The following is a 24,558-nucleotide window of genomic DNA, read 5'->3' on the forward strand; positions in this document are numbered from 1 at the left end:
ACAAAGTGAGCTGCTTGCTGTTGCTTTGATGTGATCATATGACAGTTTGATGTGTTATTCAAAGCACTAGTTACAACTTCCTTACTCTTCTTTCCCAAGCACTTCGAGGCCAACCAATGTATTAATAAGTTAGAGGGATTAAAATAAACAGTGCTTTGAAAATCATTAGGCATCCCAAATGCCTGGAAACAAACAGCAGTTGAAGTAAAAATACAAAATGCAAATAGGTTAAGAACTGGGCCATAAAATATTGCAGCCTAGCCCTGGGGTAGCTCTGGAAAGAAAAAATGTGTTTATTCCCTTATCTCTTTGGGTTGAGACAGTTGAAGTAGTACTGGGGTACGATGAATGAGGAATGGGCCCTGCCCCAGTTCCTGCAGTAGTAGAGAGCCTGCCCCACCAGTGGCTTTACTGGCTGCAGAACAGGGATGTGGGGAGAAGAAGCCACAAGCACCAGCCACGGGGCTGGAGCTAAGGCAGGATCTGAAGGCTGCAGACTGGAGACCATCTGGGTGAGCAGCTGTCCTAGGCAGCTCCTTCTGCTGCTCTTGGTCCTGACCCTCACCCTCCAGGCACTGCATACCCAATTCTCTCCTCTTCTCAGCTCATTGCCTCTCTCACTCCAAGTCCAACTACTCCTTCCCTCTGTGGAGATGCAGGGACAGACACAGCCAGTTCACACAACATCCATTTCATTTTCTCTCAGTGGTATCAAAGCCGGTCCCCCAAATCCTTGGTGGCCACATCAGCAGAGATGCTGGCTGCTGCCAGGGCAACAAGAGAGCATGTTACTCAATGACCCTTCCTCTTTCTGCATCCTGGCTGGGGTGATGCGTTTATTGCCTTTTTTTGCCAATCTGTGCCAGCTCACAGACACACCGTAACAGCACTGTCCCAGTGAGGGATCACAGTCCCCAAGAACATCACAAGGGGAATGAGCAGTGTATCAATGTGGCTGATGATCTGATTGCCATGATGTTTTGAGTAGCATTTATGTGGGGATTATTTGAAACAAAGGAGATGTTTGGGAATTGCATTAGGGCAACACAGACATTTTAATGTGTTTAAAACCTGGTAGAGTCCTCCTTAAGAAGTGAAAGTAATGAAAGCAATCAGTCTCAGCTCTGTAACTGTAGGATGATTTTAGACCAGAGAAGCACTAAGGTATCACAACTGGCTGATGCTTCCAGCCCAGCAGGGAATGGAGATCCAGTTTTCCAGGCAGTTGTTGGAGGCCCACTGTTTGTGAAGGAGATACTCTCCGCCTGCGGACTGAGCAGCCTATCTGTACTCGGTGGAGACCGTGTATTCACAAGGAGGAGGAGGGGGATCAGCTGTGAGAAGTCTGCCTGATTCAGGAATTGCCCGGACCATCTTGAGTTTCTCTTGCGTGACAGACTTCTCAAGCATCACTGGCCAGGGAGAAAGCAGTCAGACAATAAGAGAAAGCTGGCCTAGGAAAAGGCAGAGCCTGTCTGATAATTGAATATTTCTCCCAGCCTGGCCAGCATGCTGTGAGTGGAAGGCATCATGAGGCCAAGTGCCTGCCACTGCCAAGGGACTTTTTCCCTCCACACAGCCACTGGGATTTCTAATCCAGGCTGGGTAGGACAATGCTGTCATGTTAGAAATGGTATAACTCTCTTAGCAGTCTACCGGTGTGACAGAGTCACAAAGAGCACAGTGTAGGCTGAATATGCACTCATGCTTGCTAAGCCTGTAATCCCAGCTTTGATTTTCTCTCTCTCTTTCGATTTTTTTTTTTTAATAATCAGTTCAAAATTATTAATAAGAGTGATTCACTAGTTGCCTGTTTATCTATCCTTGGCATGGTGTCCAATTTGGGTTGCACAGGGCAGAAGGATGGAGGGGAGAAGAAAGAACTGAGAGAGGAGACAGGGAGGCTGGAGAGCCTCCCTGTTTCCTCTCTCCATGGAAACTAAGGCTGGTATCTTTCTGTGAACCTGAAAATCCTGGCTGCTATTTCCCCCATGGTCAGAAAAGGTTGGTGATCGGCTCTGTTCTACCATTTGATTTAGACCTTTTGTGGCTTTCTTAGTAAAGGTTCAGCAGCTGTTAGCAGCCAATGGGAAGTGTTTGATGGTCTGTGGGATGGAAGTGCCCGGACTTCTCTGGACTGTGCTGAGGTTGTTACATTTGCATGAGACAAGAGTCAGTGACAGAGCTAAGTCCTTCCAAGACTGTGTCTTGCAATTGCATCTGAGATTGTGTCTGCACCTCCTCGAGGCTGATCTCTTTCCTCTGCAGATTCTAGCAGACTACAGGATGTTCCACAGCCCAGGCAGCTGCAGGACCTGCTCTGAGGCCGATTCCAGCACCTTAACATGTTTCTGCCTCAAAACCTTTTTGACTCTCTCTGCCTAGGAATCTGACTGCCCCTTCTCAGAAACTGCTTGGGCTGGGCAGTAAGATTCACGGTTAGGCAGTAGTAAGAAAGTAGACAGGGAATTGCCAAATATGCATGTGAAGACTTTTGCCCAAGAGCTGCTGTTAAGAATTACCTTGCCCTGAGCAGTCACTGGCCTGAGTCACCTCCCAGCCAGTCTCACCCCAGGTGCTCCTCCCAGGGCAAGCCTCCTCTCTCTTTGTCTCCAGCAATAGTCACAGCCCTGCTGAACTGCTCTGGGCTGCAGGTGGCCGTGCTTTTGGCTGGGTGATGCTGAACACGGGAGACATGGAGCAGGTCATCTGGAATAAACGGTGAAGTGTGGGTTGGTGCACAGGAGGATAGTGAACAGGAGAGGGCAGGAAGGTCATTAAAACTGCAGATCTGGACAATTGTGGAGGAGCATTAGAGGACTACTGAAAGGTGAGTTCAGCTAGCCTTTTGCTTCACCTTGGTTAAATACTGTGTACCCACAGCTCACCATGGCAGGACTGGTCCTGACTCCCAAATAGCTGTGTCCAGGTGACCCCTGCGTGGTGCTGAGACAGCCTGGCATAGAGAAGGCAGCTCTCTCTGAAGCTTGTGGGGTGGTGAGTGATGGCAGGGAGCATGCTGTCATGCAGGATCAGTGAAGCACTGCTTCTCTCTCAAGCTGTCTGCTTCTGTTGCTCTTTGTGAGTCTCTTCTCACTTCTCCCTCTCATGTGCTCATATCACCTCTCTTTTCTTTCCCTCACTTTCTCTCTGTGCTTGATGCATGGCCCAGTACATATAATCCATAGACAACCCTCTATTCTCTCTTTTCTCTTCCTCACCATCTTTCTCACTCATCCTTTCTTCCTGTCTCTCACTAACGCTCTGTTGCTCTCTCTGCCAATTTATTCTTCTCTTTCCTCCCACACTCTGTCCCCGTTTAATCAATCTTAGCACAGGCCTGTATTCCACCAGAGCTGCTGTTTCATGCTTACTCCCATGGCGGGAGGGTGAGCAGGTGTCTGGTTAAGGTACCAGGTAGGAAACAGGAGAGCTGAGCGGAGATTCTCTTTGATGGCCATGGCTGAGTGGCTTGGCTCCTTACCTTTGTCTTGGGAATGCTACTGCTATGAGTGAATCCTCAGTGCTCAGAGGTTGTAGGGCCAAGGTCTGTGAAGCTCCTGGAAATGGGCTAGAGCTCTTTGGGTGCCCATGCAATGCTTGTTTGTCATTGGTGCCCAACTAAGCCCAGAGCCTCGTGCCCAGACTGACACATTGGAGGCACATTCTCTGCCCTGCCCAGTGTCCTAGTCACAAAGTTTTCCCCATCCAGCCTTTCATGAGAAATAACCTCATGGGATGCAGCTGACAAGACTCAGCCATGGAGTTCTGATCTGTGGTGATCCAGAGCTTTATTCTCTGCAAGGCCCTGGAGACTAAGTTCCTATAGGTGCTACCTTTGCAAACCAATCACACCGAGTCCGTGCTTCTCCCCTTTCAGCTCTTTCTCTTCTTTTCTCTCTTTCTGCTGTGCCGCATGTCCACCTTTGCTTTTGTTCAGCTTGGTGTCCCTCCACTTCCACTGCGAGCTTTCCCCTCCCCACAGCAACACACGCTCCCTCCGTACTGGAGCCTGCCTTGCATGCTAGCTGTTCAGGGCTTGCCCGGAGCTGCCAGATGCTTGCACCTTCTTAGCTCTCATGGGTAGGAGTTGCTATGGGAGACAGGGAGAAAGAAGTGCCTTCCCCAGCAGCACTTGGAGCCAGAAGTCTTCCATTGAGTGGAGAACACCCCCCTCTTGTGCTCCTTCCTCCCCTCAGCCCCCCTTTAGAGAGCACTCTGCAGAAAGCCGCCTTTGAAGCCCCTTAATTAGTGTCCTGCGTGTCCTGAACGGAGCCCTTCATTACCACCAGCAAGAGGCACAATTTGGCATGTGTTTCAGGTTTGGGCTGAGCGCCAGAATTTTGTTCCAGTCCCCTCCCTCCAAACCTCTTCAGCTTCTCCCCTCCTCGGCACACATGCGTGCACACACACACACACTATCTCACAGAAAAACACATACACGCAAGTGATCCTGCCAAAAAAAAGAGACATCCCCCTTCCAGTATCCCTGATTTGAGGGGAAAAAACCAAATGGCAAAAGTGACTCTGCTCCCTGCTTCCCCCTGGCTTGCTCTTGGCTCTGCTGACCCTTCAGCATATGTAACTGCAGGTTGGGGGTCATTATCAGCCCCAGAGTATCTCTCACAGCCTGTGGATGTGCTCAGAGGGTGCTAATTAGTGAGAGAAGGGCTGATTAGGTTAGAAATTAAGTGTTTATTTTCTCTTCTTTTTTGTGTATGTGTGTAAAAATAGTGGAGCCAGATGGAGTCTGAGGAATGATGGGAGAGAAGGCAGCCAGGAGTGAAAGGAGGGGAGTCTACACCTCATCTCACCTCTCCTGCACGCACAGGGCCCTGGGTGGCCAGGCGCTCTGCAAACTCACAGCATTCCTGTAGCACACATGCAGACACCACACATGCCCCACAGCTGTCTTGTCCTTGTTGGGACTGAGCTGGCCTTCTCCTCTCTGCCTACTGTTCTGGAGAAGCTTTTCACGTCTGCAGAGCCTCTCATCTCCATCACCTCATCTCTCCCAGCTCATCCCTAACCCTCCCCCTTTTTTTTTTTGACCTGTCTTCAAGCCACTACCAGCAGCAGCCAGCAGGTTATGGGCATCAGTACCCTTTCAGTGCCACCCCTTCTCTTGGCAGTGTCTCAGACCCCATGTGCACCATCCCCACAGAGGCATCCCGCCGCTCAGGGCCTTGTCCTGCCAGACTGAGGAAATTCAGTCTATCATCTCCACCATGGACTTTGCTTCTCCATTGCAAAAGTTGCAACACAGGACTCCCAAAGCTGATTAGGAGTCTGATTTCCAGGAACACCAAGGTGTGTTGTCACAGTTGGAGGGTGGCATCTGCAGCAGGCCAATTTATGTGACCTGAGGGCTCACTCTGGTGTTGGGAATGGAGGCTGTCTCTCCCAACTGCGGACATGACTGTTGAGACAGGGCTGAGTTTGTTTTGTTCATCATCTCGAGGGGTATGAACTAGTCTCTATGACGTGCTGGAGGAGTATTTGCAGGAAGGAGTATTTGCCCAGAAGCCAATGGAGGGGTTGTGACCCCTTAGCATTATGGCTAACTGGGATATATGCACCCAGTGGCAGAGGAGATCTCTTGCTGACACAAGCTGATGCGCCCTAGACTCTTAGCTGTGCTTCAGGGCACTGCTAGAAATTATGCGTAGCACAGGGACTTTGTATCTATGAAACAAGGAGAGGTCCAGTTTCTTGGGGCAGTGGGAGAGTAGCCAGGGGAACCCCAGCTCGAGAGATGTAGGTGTGGTGGGAGGAGAGGACATGTGTATGTGCTGGTGTTCCTCAGGCTGTGTGCTGTGAATATGACTGCATGTATGACTGTTTTGCTGCTGCATGAGAGGAGGGTGTATTTGTCTGGGTACGATTTGGGCCCTGTTCCCTTTTCATCGCGACAGTGCTTTTTTACCATGTGGCTCCTGCAAACAGCCGAACAAACAAACAAACAAACACATGGGAACCCAAACTCCCTATTACCACAACATTGCAGATGCAGCCTGGTTTGGCCTGTATTTCTCCCGTTGCCACAGCAACAGTAAGCCAGAGAGTAAATCAGAATATCCTCTCCGGTGCTCAACACCCCCATATGGCAAAATAATAGTGACAGTGTGGAAAGCCTGGTCTGTCTCCCTTACCTTTCCTTCCCAACTGCAGTTCAGCAAAGACCCTCCAGAGACCTGTCATATGCCTGTCAGAGCCCCAAGGAGATCACAAGCCTCCTCCATAGGGAACGAGGGAACACCATCTTCGCTGTGACCAGCAATCACCCTTATTCCCTGCTCCGGTTGCTGTGTCTCCCATTTAGATCTGAATCAATGTTCAGTGTTCGTGGTCTCAGCTCAGCTGGCTTTTAACAAGATGAGTCCCGTCAGCTCCACTAGAGACCAAACAGCATCCAAACCAGGCTTAGCAACCTGCTTCTTGCTTCAGCAAACTCTGCTTACAGCTGGGAGATACAGAGCCTTTAGAGAGGAGCAAAGCAATCAAAGCACATTTAGGACCGAGACTCCTGTCCAGCTGAGCTCAGAAATATGCTCGCTGGGACAGCTGCCAAAAGGGCTCCACCAGCCACGCTTTGTGTTGGCCCTGGGCACTTCCAAAGTCGGCGATGTGCTTAGGAGAAAGATCTGTCTGCCCAGAAATAAGAGTCCTTGGGAGGAGAGGAGGGACTGCTGACCCTGGAATGGGTGTGGGGCAGTCCTCTGGATGGAGGGAAGAAGCCGGACTAGCATTGTCTACAGCAGCTCTTTCTATGCATGTCCTAGCCTGGAGATTTCTAGGTGCTACTAAAGCCCTGGAGGATGACCTGCATCCCCTTTGCTGCCAGCAGGCGATTATAGTGTATCCATCACTTGTGCCTCCCCCAGCTCTGGCCATGCGTACTTTCATTAGGAATCTCACTGTGTTCTTTGGCTGGATTTCCCCTGGGAATCCGATTTTAAGGCTCCCCAGTGATTGCTAATGTGTAAATACAGTGTGCTTCAGCATGGCAATGTGATTGCCCGAGTGGATTGGAGCTGTTAACTCTTCAGCAGCTGAAGATCCTCCCCATGTCGCCCTGTTGCGAGAGCCGCCTTGTTTGACGAGCCCAGCCTGGCTCTGGACACGCTTGCAGATCAGTGCGGATGGGTGGACCCTCGTGTTTCTGTGGAGGGGAGGGGAAGGGGCAGGAGCGGTCCAAAGAAAAGGCAAAAAGGGCCATTTGATGATTAAATGCTAGACCACAGTGGCAGTGTAAAAATATACATATATCACAAGCCTTAATTAACACAAGCAAAGGGAAAAGGAGGAAAAAAAGCCACTTTTTAAAGGTTTCACAGAGACTATAAACTGGCAGCAGAGAAAAAAAAAACGTAATACATGCAAATTAATGGCATAAATTTAGGGTTACTTAACTTCACAAATGTTAACAAGCTCATAAAAAAAAAAGTTATTCTTTCTCAGTTTCCTGTCGCTGTTTGTTTAATTCTCTCTCTCTCTTTTTTTTTCTCCGTTGAGAAGATTATGTTTTCAGTATATTCCTCCTAAATTAATTCTAGCTCTCTGTCTTCTCCCTCCCTCCTTCGTCTCTGTCTCTTTCTCTGTGCCTGCCTCTGTCTGTTTGCCTTCCTTTCCTGCCTATCTATCATGTTCTTAATGTCCCCATCGTCATAGTATCTAGTCTTGGATACAATACCCTCTCATTTCTCTCCCTTTTTCCTTGCCTGGCTCTCCCCCCACCCTTCTTCTCCCCAGCTCTCAGCTTTCTTCCCTCTTCTCCTGTTTTCGGTTTGTTTTTTTTTTTTTTTGCTTTCCTGTAGCAGTCAGTATAACTCCAGCCTGGTAATGCTATACACAACACTGCCAATTTCCAAACACGCATTTTTCCCTGCCACTGGCAAGCAAAGAAGGCAAGGAGCAAATTAAGTGGTCTCTGGCTGAACTGCTCGTTTATCAACCATTTGAATGGCTGTTTGTTGCTGCAGACTGTATAGCTGGAGGCAGAGGTAAGAGTGTGTGGGCAGGCTGCGTTGGTACGCCACAGTCCCACTTTGAAACAGCTGTCACAGTTCCCCTTACACCGTCCCCTTTATTCAAGACTCCGCTTCTGTACAATGGTGGATAATAAAGGGCACCGTAGCTCCTTGCTGAGCCCAGGAAGTCATGAGCCCCTGAGGTCACGGTGTCTCTGCTTCCTGCGTGTTTCTTGCTTTGCTTACGGATAAAACTAAGTTTAGAAAACTCAAGCAATCGCCACTTTAGCTCTGCCAAAACTCATTTCTCTGGAAAGAGGACATGTGCCTTTTGTTCTGCTTCTTTTAAAGCCACCAAGGACACCCCAAGTTGCACTATTCATGATGTAACTCGTCCTGTCCGTGATGCTACGGCATTCTGTTCTCAGGCTCTTGTTCTCATTGCTTAAAGAGAGCACAGTTAAAAAAAAAAAAAAAAAAAAATCTCATTTTGACTTATGGACCAGACTGAGTCATAGGAAGACATCATTAAAAAAAAGAGGGGGTGGATATCATCATTTTTGGCCACAAGCCATCCCTGGAGCTTTCAGAGTAGCCTGTAAATATTACTGCCAGCTCTGTTTCAGTATTAGAGACAGCAGCCCTGGCCAATAGCTTTTCTCCTCAATGGCCCAATTCGGTATTTCAGAATACTGGAGAGCAGAGGGGGAAGTCAGTGTTTTATTTAACATAGCAATCTTGGGAAAAGGGAGGTGAAATTACAAGCTGCAGTCCCTGGGCAGCAGTGAAAATAAGAAAATCCAAACAAGCAAATGGAAAAAAAAGGAAAAGTCTAAATTTCTCAAAGTGAGAGAAAGGATGTTGGTGGGTGGGTAACAAAGAGGCTAGGAAGAGGAAGCACAGAAGGAGAATCTGTTGTGTTTGGAAGATGTGGGAACCATCAACACAGATGTTGCAGAAGAAAGCAATTGAGAAGCTGAATGGGACTTGCATAGGTTTACAGTTGGGTGCATGCTTAAGTATGTTGCTAAATGGAGACCTGAATGAGTGAGAAGAGAACAAGAAATAATCATGCGGGAGTCCCCGTGCAGTATCAGTCTCTGTCCAGATTGACATCATAGGCTTTCCCACTGATTTAAATCGTTGCTTTTCCTGGGTAGGAAATGAGTCAGGGTGACTACAGAGCTTAGGGTTTGGCCTATGCAGATTAAGAGGAGTAGTAAGGAATAAATAAAATATGGCATATGCAAGGGTGACTAAGGACTGGAAAAGAAGCAAAGAACAGCATCGGGGAAGGAATAAGGGCTACGGTGAGGAATGTGGAGGGACTGCCAGATGAATTACTTGCTAGGACTACCTGATGAAGCCTCTGGAGAGAGATTTAGGGGGATGTGGCATCAATCCCTGGTCACTGAGTGTATATTACCTGGGTTAGTTGGTAAGACATTGACGTGCCCCTTTTAGCTGCGTGGTACTCCTTTTTTTCTGTCCTTTCACCTTGGAAACGGTCTGGAGCAAAGTTTGTTTCTCACTGATCATATTTACAGCACCTAGGAAACCAGAGGCCCAATATCAACTGCAGCCTCCATGTACTTTGCTACTAACAGCATCGAAAGGGGCAGAGCAGTGAATAGGTGCGAAAAAAAAGATTGAAATCTGGACTGAGCAAGAACAAAGGAGAGGGTGAGATGTTTTTTAAATTGAGTTGTCCTCTATTTTTGATTGCTTCATAGCTTGATTTAGCTTTGGCCTACATAATTAAAATGGAGGATGACAAGGTACCAGCACAGACAATTATTTTCTTGGGTTATTTGCATGGATCATCTGTTTGTTGCACGGCTGCTGTAGGAAATGCAACACCATGAGTAGACATATATAATTGTAGAGAGGGGGAATGAATAAACGTGTTTCAAAGAACAAGGAGAATTCTAAATGTCAGCAAAGGGGTATATGACTCACTCATTGGGAAAATACTATTATTGGATACGTAAGTAGGACTGTACAAAGCACTCAGAGGAGGGATGCTACTAGAAAAAAGGAGAATTAATAAGCGAAGGTAGCATTTAGATAAGTGACAGTGAATGAATGAGGAGATTTGCTGTAAGTGCCACGAGCCAACACAGGGTCTGGAGTGAAAGCAAAAGCAGAACGCAGGGTGAGGGTGGCAAGGATGAAAAGAGAGAGATCATGGACGATGAGGAGAAGCATTACTGGAAACTGCTGAAATACAATGGAACGGATGAGTGTTTGTTAAAAGACTCTACTTGGCTTTTGGCAGAATAATGGTGACAAAATGTTTCTGTTCTACTGAGTCGGGATTAAGGAAATAAATGAGGTGGAACTTCATGGGAGGAGAGGAAATGGCTGTGCTGAGGAGGCAGGAGGAGGCCCAGGACTCAGCTGGAGCTAGCTTCTGCAGAGGTGGGTTAGGCTGCGATGGATGAGTGGTGTGGAGGAATACTGCCCTGTTTTTCAAGAGGAAAAAGCAGTGTTTAATTTAACAGACGGTGTTGTATAGATTACGGACATGGTTGAAATGAGCAGTGCAGGATCAAGGCATTTTGCATGACTTCAAGCCAGGCGTAGAGAATAATCGACTAACGCTCGATACGTTCAACAAAGTTGCAGATTCCTTGAGTCCAGAATATGTTTAACTTGAAACCTTTTTGTTGCCAAATCCAGGACACCATCCCAACAAACCCATTCCACATGTCTGACTGCTCATCCTTGCAACCTGAAACGCTGTGTGCTAGCACGTCTGCCCAAGCAGAGGCCGAGGAGTGCAGCCGCTTCGGTGAATGGACCAGTTCAGTTTGCAGCAGGGGCCAGGGGATCTCCAGTCCTGGAGGAGGAGATTTCCAGAGCCTTTAGTCTGGGTCCAGCTGAAAGCAGCACCAGTTCTTATTTTGGTTTCGAAACCCCAAACTTCCAGCAAGCTGCTTTCTTGGCTGGCTTGGGTTGATTGAGTCGGTAGAGAGACAGATGTAGGTGGATAATGGGGAGAGGGGGTGGTAAGTGGCAGAGCTATTGCCTTAGCGAGAGGGAAGGATGCCGTATAAGTACTGCCAGTCCCCATTCAGTGAGCAAGTGGTGAGTCAGGGGCAGATACTGAGTCAGCAAGAAGGCGGATGGGTAGGTGGGTGGGCAGGGCACCCTGGCTAGCTCAGTACAAACCACTCAGCCACACCGTTGCACTCGGCTCCCCGTGGGAAACTTGCAGGCAACGGTTCAGGCTACTGCATCCCCTGTATCTCCCCGGCCCGTGCAATTCCCTGAGCCTCTCACCGTGGCCTCTGGTGGGCCAAAGCAAAGCACATTTTTTCCTGACATGTTTATGATCCTACTTGCAAACGTTGCCTCTCTGTGAGGGGTGGTAGTAAAAGGAGAGAAATGAAAAAAGCTGATGAAGGTAGAGAGAGCCCTTCAGCCTGTCTCACCCCAAAGATATCACTCATGCAGTCAGGGAGCTGGTGGAAGGAAGGAGGGGGGAGAGAGAAAAGAAAAAAAGAAATGAGGTAGAAATGAGAGTGTGAGAGAGAAAATATTTGAGAGATGAAAAGAAATTACCATACGGCAGGATCCTGTTATTCAACCTAATTTTCAAAGGACTGCAGCTGTCGCACTGAGATAATCTGTTAATTATAACAGTCATTGTGTTTTGGCAATGGAAGAAAAAAACAGGCTCTAAACAAGGCAAGGTAGTGGGGAAAAGAGAGGGGAGGCACGGCTGTGTCAAAATGCGTGTCAGATGTTAGCTTGAAATATAGGTGGGCGAGCTGGCTGGGAGGAGGGTCCCTCCCCAGCGGGGCTGAGCTGTGCCATTGCCTGGGGGTGGAGGATGGAGGGAAGGTGGAAGCAGCCATGTGGAAACATAATGTCGTGTCCAGTGTGGGGCTTGCTGAATCCAGGCATGCATTGACCAGAAGAAGAGCTTTGAGGGGCTGAAGTGTCCCCATTAGCTGGTGCTGCCACAGCTTTTCACTCTTGGATCATCTGAAACAATTTCTCCATGTCCCACCACACCCACCCCACACCTTTCCTTTGCTTCTACCCTACACTAGATCAGGACTGCATCTGCCATATTTGAACCACTACCTGCAACAGCTTCTGCTTCTGGTTGACTCCATTTGCGGGAAACCTGAGCACAGGGGCTGCCCCATCTTTTGACACCTTGCAGACTAATGACTTGGGGTAATGACACATGACTGTCAGAGACACCCTGGCTGAGAAGGCCACGTAAGGGACGCCCCTTCCTCTCACTGGAATGGTGGCTTGATCTCTGGAGTTTTCTTGCTGGAGTTGTAGCGGGGTGGCTACTTGTCCTAGGTGGAAGGAGCTCTCACTGCTGGGAAGGGAACCTCTCTCAGATGGCTGTCCAGAGGAAGGTTGGCTGGAAGCTGAGAGCACGTCAAAGGATGCTGTGCCCCACGGGAGTCTGCAGGCCTGGAGGTATCCTCCACAGGATGACTGCCTGCCAGTATATCTTGTGAAGTGATTGTTGTCCTCAGCTAGTCCAGGACCTATGTGATTCCTTAGGCTCTGAGTCCCACCCCAGCAAGAGACAGTAGTGAGCTGTAATGCAAGGACTAACCCCCTCCATGCCCCTTCCCTGTCCCACCCGCAGGGCAGCATGTTTGGGGGCATTCCAAACTGGCACCACTGTGTTGCTAGGGACATATTTAGCATCCGGAAATACTGGAGGTATGCTTGGTTTGAGCAAGGGCATCTCTCAAATAGCTTGTGGACCTGCCATTCACAACCAGCTTGGTGACAGCCAGGAGCTGTTGTTGTATGAAATAGGGCAGCAAGGCTAGCACAGGACAGCAGAGGCATCACAGTGACCCTGCTGGGGGTCTTCACAGTGACATCACATGCAGCCCAAGAGTTTCTCCTGACCTCATGCAGGCCATTCTCTCCTCCCCTGCAGCAATGCCCCCCACACAAGCAGAGCCAGTGCTCCCACCCTGCTCCCTACAGTGTCTCCCTCCCATGCACCTGGAGCCCCCACTCTTGGCCTGTTACCTGCAGCAGCCCACATGCACTCTCATGCAGAGCTGCTGCTCCTGTCCTCTTCCCCCAAACAGCTTGCAGAGAGCAGAGGTCATTCCCTGTCCCCTTCAGCAACTCCCTGCCATGCACACATGCACAGAGCCAGCCCTCACACCCTGCTCCCCGCTGTGATTCATGTCAGGGGACACACAGAAGCAGTGCTCCCACCCCTTTTCCTACAGCCCTTCTCCCATACACACACTCGCACAACCACAGTTGTCTCCCCTGATCCACGCACGCCCACGCGCAGCCCGTGCTCCCACCCCGTTCCCTACAGCGCCTCACACACAGCCAACACTCCCACCCCTTTCTCCACGGTGACTGCTTCATGCAAACACACGTGCACACACGCACACATATGCACACACACACTCATACACACGCACACACACTCTCACATCCAGGCTTTGCTTGGTTCCCCATGGCAATTCCTCCCCCCAGGAATCAGCGCTCATTCTCTGCTTCACAGAGTGATTAACTCACATACACACCCAGTCCGTACATCCACCCCATCACCTATAGCAACTGCTCCACATATACTCCCCCTCCGCCTCGCACCCCCGGAGCCGACACTGCCACCCCTTTCTCTCCAGTGACTCACGCCCATGCACACCCGTGCACGTGCCCAGGCAGAGCCAGTCTTGCTGTTGCGGTCCCTATGGCAGGTCCCTACAGTCAGTCACACGGAGCCCACGCTCCCTCCCCATTGCCAACAGGAATTATTTCTAAGCCTTTCCACTGTTTCATGTCTGGGCTCATGGGATGACACCAAGGGGAGTGATGTTTCTGAGTCCCCCCTCTCCCCCAGAGGGAGAGCAATGAAGGCGGCTTTATTGCTGCTAATATTTTTTATGGAACCTGTAATCTCTTGACATCCTCTTCTGCTTGGAGAAGGCTGTTCCCCAAGCCTACCCCCATGCACACACTCCTGTGGGCTGCCACCACAGGCTGTCTGGGTGGAGCTGGCTTGATGCAAATCCCCCTTAATCTTCAATAATCATATTAATATAAAAGGTAACCATTTCACTTTGGAAAACAAAGGTGGATCTCTGGCCTGCCAGGGAACCACTGGCATATGAAAGACCTTTCTGCCAGTATTTATCACTCTAAAATAAGATTTACGCTTCTAAAGCTTTCTCTTTTCTTTCATGCTTCTGAGCTGCTTCATTTTTCTCCCCTGAGCTTTCCTATTCTCTCTTTCTTGCTGCCTAACAAATTAGGCATCTAATCGCTGTTGGGGAGGCGCGATGGGAGAGCAGCGGTTTTATATACAGCATCGTGTTGGGTTTTTTTCATGGTTAGTCTTTAAGCTGTTTGGCTCAGTGAAGGTTTGGGGTCAATGACTGTGCACTTGCTCATGCCTGGGTGCACATGTATGGCAGATGGTAACTTCAGGTTAACACCTGAACTCTCACCATGCCCCTTCTGGCCAAAGGGCAGAACTGCAGAGCAGCATGTCCTTGGGGCAGTCCTACAGCCTGTGTCTCAGCCCTCTGCCCTGCCTCTGTGCAGGGCCCCATCGTTACTGGCTGGAATTTGAATGTTGTCAGCATCCTTGCAGCGGTGTCCTTTGAGAAGTAGGTGAGATCCTGTGTAGTTTTGTGGGCTTCTTCACTGCAGTGACCTGCTGGGATCCTAGTGCTTTGGGCTTCCTCATGTCAGGGACAGCTGGAGTTTGGGAGCTGTGAGCTTCCTCCTCACTCATGGTAGGGTCAGTCCAGCTTTCAGAGGGATGATTTTTCTCCCAGCAGGCACTGTGGATTTGTATATGGTGAAATGAACCTGCCAGAGTTGAACCAGGAGATTTCTCTTGTGGTAGCACTCTGCCAAAACTCACAGAGCCTCTAATATTGAGTGGCCACCCTTCAGCAGGACCTGTTGATACCAGTTCAACCCCTGTAAGGGATGAAGGCTTTGTCTGGTCAGTGATGTGACATGAAAACACCTTTTGTTGCATGATTTTCTAGGGTGGCTCTACATCGTGTTTTTTTTTTTTCTTTTTATGTTTCTGCCTAAGCCAGCTCATAGGTCCTGTAGATTTTTGAAGCTACAGGGCCAATTTCAAAAAAATGTAACATTGGGATGGGTCTCAGAGATGCTGAGATCTTATGTGTTTCATGAAAATAGGGGGATAAATTAGAGAAGAGAGAAAGCAAGAGAGAAACCTTCACAGAGCCCCATTAAAGGAAAAATTGCTACTTAAGCTCAACCCTTGGTGGACATCAGAGAAGCTGCAGTAGAAGACATTATCTCTCTCTCTCTCACACATGCACATGCACACAAATGTTTTCCATGTCACAAATCCACAGGTCATCAGGCTTCCTGTTCCCTCTTCTCTTGGTCCAAAACTTCTCAGGGCTTTTGGAGCACCTCTGGGCACAGCCACAGGTTCTTTGGTGCATGACTTGATGGTAACTCCTGCAATAAATGGAAGCATCCCTGGAAGCAGCGAGGCTGAGAGGGAAGGGGCTGCTGTTCTGTAAGTGCCACAGTGGTGCTGCAAGCTCCTCCCACAGCACTGTCCTTTCACTATAGCCAGGGGCAAAAGCAAGGACCATCTCTGGGTGCTGATTTGAAGGAGCTGCAGTGAGACCAACAGACCAGTGTGTGTTACAGAAACTATCCAGCAGGTGTGAAGAGTCCCTTCAAGTAAGGCACCAACTCCCAGTACCAAGCGCCCCAGAGAAAGGCAGCACCCCTTTTTTTGGAAAGTGGTTAGAGAAATCTTGGAAGGACGTTGAAGCCAAGACGGGGAGGCAGAGCCCCTTGGAGGGGGTGTTTGTGCCCTGAGGCCTGCCAGGAGCAGGCAGCGCGCTGAGCCGGGAAGAGGGCTGATGCCCAGCTGCAGCACAAAGCGTAAGAAAGCAGTAGGAGCTTTGGCCTGGTTTCGGGGTGTCCCCAGAGGAGCCAAGAGTGCTTGGCAGGTTTTTAATGCATGCATTTCTAATGGGAGGCTCTTAGCACCGTTTAAGCAATGGTAGAATTAAGTGCTGGCTTTTCCAGTGCACTGGGCCCCAGGAGGACAACATTGACAAGGTCAGGATTTCAGGCCCAAATTACTGCTGTATGAGGCTTTTCTGGTTGCCTTTCCACACCATGCCCCCTAGACCTTGTATCCTCCCACTGTTGTGGTCCTTCCACTGCCTCAGCCCCTAGCTTGTCTCTGTCCCTCGTATCATGCCTGTCCACACTTTCAGCAGTTGTATTTTAACCTGCCCTCATACCCAGCCATCTAACTAGTGACTGTACGCCTGTGTCACCTCCTGTGCCACCTTGATCCCTGAGCCAAAGGGTTGTCTGTGACTATCAGGACATCCAGCTTCTGACTCAGATTTGGGACCCTCCTCCCTCCATTTTGCCCTCCCTGCTCTCTCCTCTGAACAGGGGAACCATCTCTGTGGCCTTCTGCTTTCTCCAAACACTCTGGTGCAAGGAAATGCCAATAACATTGAGACATCCATTAGCAGGGAATAAACCAGAGGGAAATCCTTGGGAGCTCAGAGCTGATGGGTTGACTTTGTGCCAGACAAGGAGGGTACAGCCATTCATGGGCACAATGCCACTACTGTTCCTTGATGCCTTCGCATACGTGAGGATGGCCAAGAGCCAAGGGCACGTTGTAAGAGCCATCTTGGATTACACTGAAGAGTGTTGGAACCCTACAGCTGTGTGGGCTCAGCACATGGGGATGGTGACCTTGCAGCTGACCTATAAAATAGATCCCATGTCCCATCTTTCCCTCTCACCTGTAACCACAGCCTCCCTCCAAAACAGGTTCTCCATAACTCATGCCTCCCCCTTCCTCGGCTCTCCTCTGGGCTGGAGTTGCTTGTCCCTGCTCCATCTCTGTGTCTTCTTGCTCTGTTGTCCAAGAAGCAAGGGAGGGAAACAGCCAACTGCACTGTCAGCACCTTTTGGGGCAGCAGAAAGGACAAGAGTATTGCTTCCTTGTGTTGTTGGACTCCAGTGCTGTCTGATTTATGTTCATTTGGCTCTGGACATTTGAGGGAGGGCATGGTGCTGACTCCCATTGCTGGCCTCCCCTTACATGTGAATGCCAGTGTCAGGGAGCAGTGAGGGCCAGCTGCTCCCTAAAGGGCAGGTCAGGGCTGCAGTGGGGATGGAGACCAGCACTCCTACCAAGTTGCTGCATCATGGATTGGTGGCACTGGGCTGAGCTGAAATGGGGTCTTGGGCCATGGGCAGGGGTGGAGAGTCCCGCATTGGGCTGGGTAGGGCTAATTAAGACTGCCCTTGGGGCCCTTAAAACCAGTGTGATAGTGAGAAGACAGGAGCTGTTGGGAGAAGAATGACAGGGTCTGTGTATTTTTTGTACACAGTCTCTTTGGGGACCCAAGGGAACCAATGAGTCTGGCTCGAAGAATGGTTTGTGCCTTCCTTTGGCCTGTGGCTGAGGCAAGGTTGCACAGCCAAGGTGGGAGATGGACAGAAAGCAGGTCTTCCCTGCGTGATCCCCTTCTTTTTTGACACATAGCAACGATAAACACCACCTTCATTTCCATCCTCCCCCTAACCCAGCCACCTCTTTCCTTTCCAGGCTGCTAGGACATCTCCCCTTCCAAGCCTTCTCTGAGCTGCCTGAGAAGAGCTCCCTGAGTTGGGATGGAGGTGGCTCTCAGCAATTGCTGGGATGCTGCAGAGGAACGTGGTTGTGGCCTCAGAGTTTCTCTCTGCGCACCATGAATAAGCTACAGCAGGCAATGATGACTTCAGTACAGCATTTGGACAGCCTGTACTACCAGAAGGGGTCAAAGAAAGGGGGCTGGGATGTTCCTGTATGGAATTGGATATTGTGCAGAATATTTGGTGAGAGGAGAAAGGCCAAAGCATAACAAGAAGATGCTGGTTAGAAGGATGCTGGCTAGGGAAATAAGGGCTAAACTTTTCACTGCTGGCTTAGGGGCTGCCCCAGCCTCTCCTAGGGTGGACATACTTTGGGCACCAATGTGCGAAAAGCATAATATCTGCCACTCTTGTTCAGTGGAAGAGACTGGGCAAAGTGAAGGAGCATTAGAGAGGAAGGTAAAGGGACAGAGATGGTATGGGGGATTGGCTGTATTGCTGCACGGAGCCACCTCTGGAAGAGGTGGGACAAGGCAGGGGACTGGAGAGCCAGATGTGCCTCCTATCTGATGCATCTGGGTAGGCAGTGTCAGGAAATTATTTCTCATTGGATTATAAGGCTGAGAAGCAAAGAAACAGACTGTAAAAACCTCTGCCTTCTGCTTCAGTGCTGACTGATGTAAAGATGAGGCAGCAGCTGGAGGCCATCATATGACAGCCATAAATGACATGAGTTTGATGGCCTCAGATGATGACCTGTGGGGAACAGAGGCTTTCTCTCTGTCTTTTCCATTGGTCTAGCTCTTCTCCCCCTCCCCTTCTCCATCTTGGCTTTACTTTTTGGATTATTGAATATTTAAGTGTTTCTCTGTGACACTATCTCTGATCCCTTAATCCAGCTGGCCTGGTAATTCCACAGACCCAAATCAGCTCAGATTTCTCCACAGACGTAAGCCTTGCTCCTCAAGGGTTCACTCCTCCTCCATTTATCTTCCTTCATTTTATTTCTGCCCTTTCTGTCTCTACTAGAAATTGGTTCAGCTTTTGCAGCAAAAGCTTCAGCAGTATCTTTAGTGAGCAGCCTTTCCCAAAAATAAAAGGGGCAAGAGGAGATTCTTATTTTCATTAACTAAGAAGCCTTTTCTCTGTTTTTTATTGTTTTATTTCTCCTAAAAATTAAAAAAAAAAAAGAGTGCAGTGCCCACATGGTTTTTTCTGCTGTATGAAATTATTTCCTCTGCGCTGCCTGAGGACACCCCTGCCAGACTCCTGTCTCAGTGAGAAGGGTTGAAGCTGTAGCGGGAGGGAAGGGTGCTCCAGGCTGCCCTTCCCAGTCAGGACCAGGAGCTTGCCCAGAGCCCAGAAATACATTGAAGCAAATGTCACTTTGTCCCTGATTCCTGCAAGGTATCCTTTCCCACAAAGGGAGGGTGTTCATAGCCCCCCAGGAGAGGTGGCAAAGTAGGAAAGTGGAAGCTGTGCACCTCTGTTTGGTGGGGGTAGGTGGGTGATGTGCTCAGGACTGCTGGCATTGCTGGGTGAGAGACCGGAGGCTGCTATTTGACACCCTGCCTACACCCTGCCCCCCCCCCCCCGCCGCCCCCAGCATGCTCAAGCCAGGCTGGCTCACCTCAACAGCCTTGTCCCTGCACCAAGAGGCAGGAAAAATTTTTAGAGCACAAGTGGTTACACGTGGCTTGAATTATTTATCCCTCTTGCATCAAGGAAGGAAGGAAACAAACAAAAAAGTGTGGGTTGGGGTTTTTTTTTTTTTCAGGGAGAGACTTGTCTGCATTTTCCCTGCTTCATGCATTGTGTACATCATTTTCAGGCAGCTGAAAATCTGTGGCTTTGGCTGTGCTTGGGGCTTGCCTTTGTTTACACTAGGAGGTTTTGAGCCGCCTGCAATAACAGCCTTATGTTTCCCACCTTCCCTCCCCTTCCCCTTCTACCCCCATGCTGCTGCCTTCCCCCAGGTCCCTGGCTGATCACATTACTGAAGGGAGCCCAGGTACCCTTCTGCATACCCCTGATACGAGATTATACATCGTGAGGGTTCCCTTCTAAAAGGCTTATCAGTATGGCAGACAGTAGCGCTCCTCTCTTGCTTGCACCCCCCATAATGCTGTCTCTTCCCCATCTCCCTCTTCTCACGAAACCTAGCTGTCTATACTCTTATCTCAAAGACCCCTCCAATTGATACCTCTTCTTGTCTCCTGTGTGCTTTCTTTTCCAGATTCCAGTGACAGATGGATCTCTCTCATCCGCACTTGCACTTTGCTTCTCTGTATTTTTGTTTTCAACATGTTTGATCTGAAGTTCTGAAGCTTCTCAGAGGAAACCTGGGAGAGAAGGAAGAGAAGGAGGAGGAACCGAGGGAGCGTGAGCGACAGAAGAGGCAGCCCTGCCTTGCTCTTCCAAATCACACCGTGGAGGGGCGGGGGAAGACTAGACGGGGGAGGACTTGGGTTTGTTTTGGGGTGGGTTTGGTGTGGGTGGGGGGTGGGTGGGAGGGAGAAAAGTGGAAAAGGTGGGTGAGTCGCTCATGAGCATCAAAGAAGATTCATTATCCTCAGTCTGAATTTTTGTTTAGAAAAGAAGCACAAGGTACTTCCAGACCAATCATCCATGGTTATAGCTTCTGGGTGTGCTGGAAGCAGATTGCACGTGTTCCCCCTGCTCCATGCTCCTGGCTTGACCCAGAGGGCAAGAAGAAATAATGCTGATGACACCCAATAGGACTGGGGTGCTCATGCCCTTCCATTGCTAAACCCCAGTTACTGCCCCTTTCTCTTCCCTCTGCCCCTTAGTTTCCTTTTGCTGAGGTCCTGAGATTTGGGGTGGGTTTTTGTTGGTTTTTTTGCCCATCCTGATGAGGGCACCGCTACAGACCATGATGTGCCTGGGGTTGTGGGCAGCTGCCCTGCTCTGCTTGTTTTCCCCTGGCACCGTGCGAGGTGACTGCTGGTTGATTGAGGGGGACAAAGGTTACGTGTGGCTGGCCATCTGCAGCCAGAACCAGCCCCCGTATGAGACCATCCCCCAACATATCAACAGCACGGTGCACGACTTGCGTCTGAACGAGAATAAGCTCAAAGTGGTGCTGTACTCCTCCCTCAACCGCTTCGGCAACCTGACTGATCTGAACCTGACCAAGAATGAGATCTCCTATATTGAGGATGGAGCTTTCATGGGCCAGTCAAACCTCCAGGTCTTACAGCTGGGCTACAACAAACTCACCAACCTGACAGAGGGCATGTTGCGGGGCATGGCCCGTCTCCAGTTTCTCTTTGTGCAGCACAACCTAATTGAGCTGGTCACCCCTACTGCCTTCTCGGAGTGCCCCAGCTTGATTAGCATTGACCTGTCATCTAACCGTCTCAGCCGCCTGGAGGGCAACACTTTCACCAGCCTGAGCAATCTGATGGTGTGTGAGCTGGCTGGCAACCCTTTCAACTGCGACTGTAGCCTCTACAGCTTTCTTAACTGGCTGGCGCTCTTCAACAATGTCACCAAGAACTATGACCGGCTCCAATGTGAGACTCCACGGGAGTTCGCTGGGTACCCACTCCTGGTACCTCGGCCTCACCACAACCGCAATGCCATCACCATCTTTCAGTCCATGTGCAGAGGTGGCACCATCCCCTCCCTCTCCAGGGTCAACCCCACCCCTTATACCCCTGACTCCCAGCGAGACCTGGATGAGGGCTCAGCCATCAGCCCTGGGGACTTCCTCTCAGTCAAGCCTCCAGCCTCCTCCACCACTGACTCCTCCTTCAGCCCCAGCATCAAGCTCCATGATGTCACCATTACCTCAGCCATCCTGATGGTAACCATCCCCATGCCCTACAGTAAGATGTATGTGCTGGTCCAATACAACAACAGCTACGTTTCTGACATAGCAACACTGAAGAGCAAAAAGGAATATGTCACTGTCAACAAGTTGAAGGCCCACACTGATTATACTTTTTGTGTGGCCTCCATCCGCAACAATAGGCGCTACAACCACACTTGCCTGACCTTTGCAACCCGGAGCAAAGGCAGGGAGGACCCTATTTCCAGTACTTCCACCACCACACACTATATCATGACCACCCTAGGCTGCCTTTTTGGGATGGTCATTGTCCTGGGGGTGGTGTACTACTGCTTGCGGAAGCGGAGGATGCAGGAGGAGAAACAGAAGTCCCTCAATGTCAAAAAGACCATTCTGGAAATGCGTTATGGATCAGATATTGATACCAGTACCATGGTCCATCCTTCCCAGAAGCTGGGTGAGCCATCAGTCATCCCTGTCTCACGGATGTCCTCCATACCTTCCATGATTGGGGAGAAGTTGCCCCCATCAAAGTCAATGGAGGCTGGAATGGAGACTCCTAAAGTCACCACTAAAGGCAACTACATTGAGGTGCGGACTGGTGGGGGGGATGGGCTGGAGCGAACCCAGCGGGATGAGGACCTGAGGGAGCTTGACAATGGGCAAGGCTCAGCTGCTGAGATCTCTACTATAGCCAAGGAGGTAGACAAGGTCAACCAGATCATCAACAACTGCATTGATGCCCTCAAGCTGGACACAGCCTCCTTCTTGGGTGGTGGGACTGGTGTTGACTCAGACATGGCCTTTGAGTGCCAGTCCATCCCAGCCAGTTCCTCGGGTGGGCTAGAGCGGCCCAGCTTTCTTTCCCCACCCTACAAGGAAAGCTCCCACCACCCATTGCAGCGCCAGCTCAGTGCTGATGCTGCTGTGGCCAGAAAGACCTGCAGTGTCTCCTCTAGTGGCTCCATCAAGAGCGCCAAGGTCTTCAGCTTGGATGTGCCTGACCACCCACCACTCAGCAAGTCTGACTCCAAATATATTGAGAAGGGCAGCCCACTCAACAGCCCTTTGGATCGTCTTCCCTTGGTGTCCCCGGGCGCCATCCACCACTTGGAGGTCAAGCCTTCTTACCATTGCAGTGAGCACCGTCACTCCTTCCCGGCCCTGTACTATGAGGAAAGTGCTGACACCTTGAGCCAGCGGGTGTCATTCCTCAAGCCACTCTCCCGGTCCAAGCGAGACTCCACGTACTCCCAGCTCTCTCCCAGACACTACTTCTCGGGCTACTCCTCCAGCCCTGAGTACTCATCAGAGAGCACCCACAAGATCTGGGAGCGATTCCGGCCTTACAAGAAGCACCACAGGGAGGAGGTTTACATGGCAGCTGGGCATGCCCTGCGGAAGAAAGTTCAGTTTGCCAAGGACGAGGATCTGCATGACATCCTGGATTACTGGAAAGGAGTCTCTGCTCAGCAGAAGCTGTGACTCTCCCTCGCTCTTACCAAGGAAACAATACAAAACAAGACACCCCTCCCAAAAACCAGAAAAAAAAATATGCCACTTGACTGTGAAAAATAAACCAACAACAAAATACTCCCGACAAATACAAAACTGACAAAATTGTTTCTTAAAGTTTACAACAACAACAGCAAACTCTCACACACAGACACACACAGACACACACACACGCCGAATTGTCTCTACTGTGTTATGGGGACCATAGTTCTGCCTGCAGATGGTTGGGAGGAGCATCCTGCTCTGACACTGTGGTAACAACACTGGAGTGCGAGTGGGTGGGAATGGCCCGGGGCGGGGGTGGCAGCGGTGGCAGGGGAAGGGCGGGGATGGACACTCACTGGGCATGAAACTCAGCTGTGAACTATTGCTCTTTCTGTTCCTGTCCAGGGCTGATTTTTCTTTTGGGTGGGAGGGGAGGACTTTGGTTTAGAAAGTTTCTCTGCCTACCTGATATACCTACTTTTCCAAATCTTCCATCATTAATTTTTTCCTCATTTCCTTTGGCAGTGGAGGCTTTTCTCTCTCTCCTATCCCCTTCCAAGATAGGTGGGATTTCTTGGAAGAAGTTCTCTCACTTCTTTTCCTTTGCCCTTCCCTACTCTTTTCTGTTAAGGCTCTCTAGACTCACACTTTCTGTCTAGATACTTCACAAACCTCCATCCTCTTCAGAGGAAGGAGAGGAGGTGTGAAGAACCAAGGGAGGTACGACCTGCCGCACAACAGGCTCTGTGCCCTTGCTGCTCTTCTTCCCTCCTTCCCTTCTCCCGCCATGTTGTTGCTGATGGACACCAGCAATTCTGAAGTGATGGGCATTCTCCAGGCCTGCTCAGAGCCAGTTTTCTGCCAGTTTATGGGGGGGTACGAATGCGCTCTTTGGCATAGCAAGCCAGGTCCTCAAAGAGTGCTGGAGGAAAAGGCAGGAAGGTCTCGTCTCTCAGAAGTGTAAAGGATTCCCATCTCTCCATGAGTGTCACAGGTCAGAGGTCCTCCACACCATACACACCTATGCTCAGGCTGCCCTTGTGCAGTAGGTTTGATACTCTCTGTTCATGTCTCCCTTACTATGAGAAAGAGACCTGAAGAAGAGCTCAGCAGAGCGAGTTCTACACGAAGCTTCTGCAGCTCTTCTCAACTGCCTTGCACCATGGGGTGCGGGGTAGGTGGATGTGCGTGAGAATAGCATCGCCCAACCTCCTCACTTGCAGGTGGATGTGAAGAATAGGATTTCAGTTGCTCACCTCAGTGATTTGACAGAAAAGCAACAAAGTGACTTCCTCTTGAATAGGCCATGGACATTCTGGCATGGATAGGAGACAATGTAGAATGAAGGCAGGAGAACAGGAACCAAAAGGGATGTGAGAGTGGGACCTGGGAGTAGCCCAAGAGGGATGGCTCCAGAAGAAGCTCCCTTTGTGTGTGCTGGGATAGAAGGGGATACCAGCCTCTGGCTGGCAGTGTTCCTTTGAATACTTAGAGGCCCTCATGAGAGGCAGAGCAACATATCACCTCCTAAATCCTCCATCTCCTCACAGTTAGCTGTGACAAGCTTTTCTTAGGGATCCTTTAATGTCTTGGCAAAAATACAATTTCACTTGCTCTGTCCCAACCTCTGTCCCTTGGATA

The 24,558-nt window shown here is 50.0% G+C and overlaps 1 protein-coding gene across 2 annotated transcripts in view; it reads left to right on the top strand.

Annotated features, from left to right (window-relative positions):
- Window positions 1–23,022, top strand: part of ELFN2 (extracellular leucine rich repeat and fibronectin type III domain containing 2) — a 53,116-nt gene extending 30,094 nt beyond the window's left edge. For both annotated transcript variants that reach the window (XM_054843163.1, XM_054843173.1), the window contains exon 3: window positions 19,840–23,022. In XM_054843163.1, coding sequence (XP_054699138.1) covers window positions 20,476–22,902 — 2,427 coding nt within the window. In that variant the 5' untranslated portion in view covers window positions 19,840–20,475 and the 3' untranslated portion in view covers window positions 22,903–23,022. The remainder of the gene's footprint in view (window positions 1–19,839) is intronic.
- Window positions 23,023–24,558: the final 1,536 nt, after the last annotated feature.

The sequence above is a fragment of the Grus americana genome, chromosome 1 (genome assembly GCF_028858705.1).
Source record: "Grus americana isolate bGruAme1 chromosome 1, bGruAme1.mat, whole genome shotgun sequence".
Lineage (NCBI taxonomy): Eukaryota > Metazoa > Chordata > Aves > Gruiformes > Gruidae > Grus > Grus americana.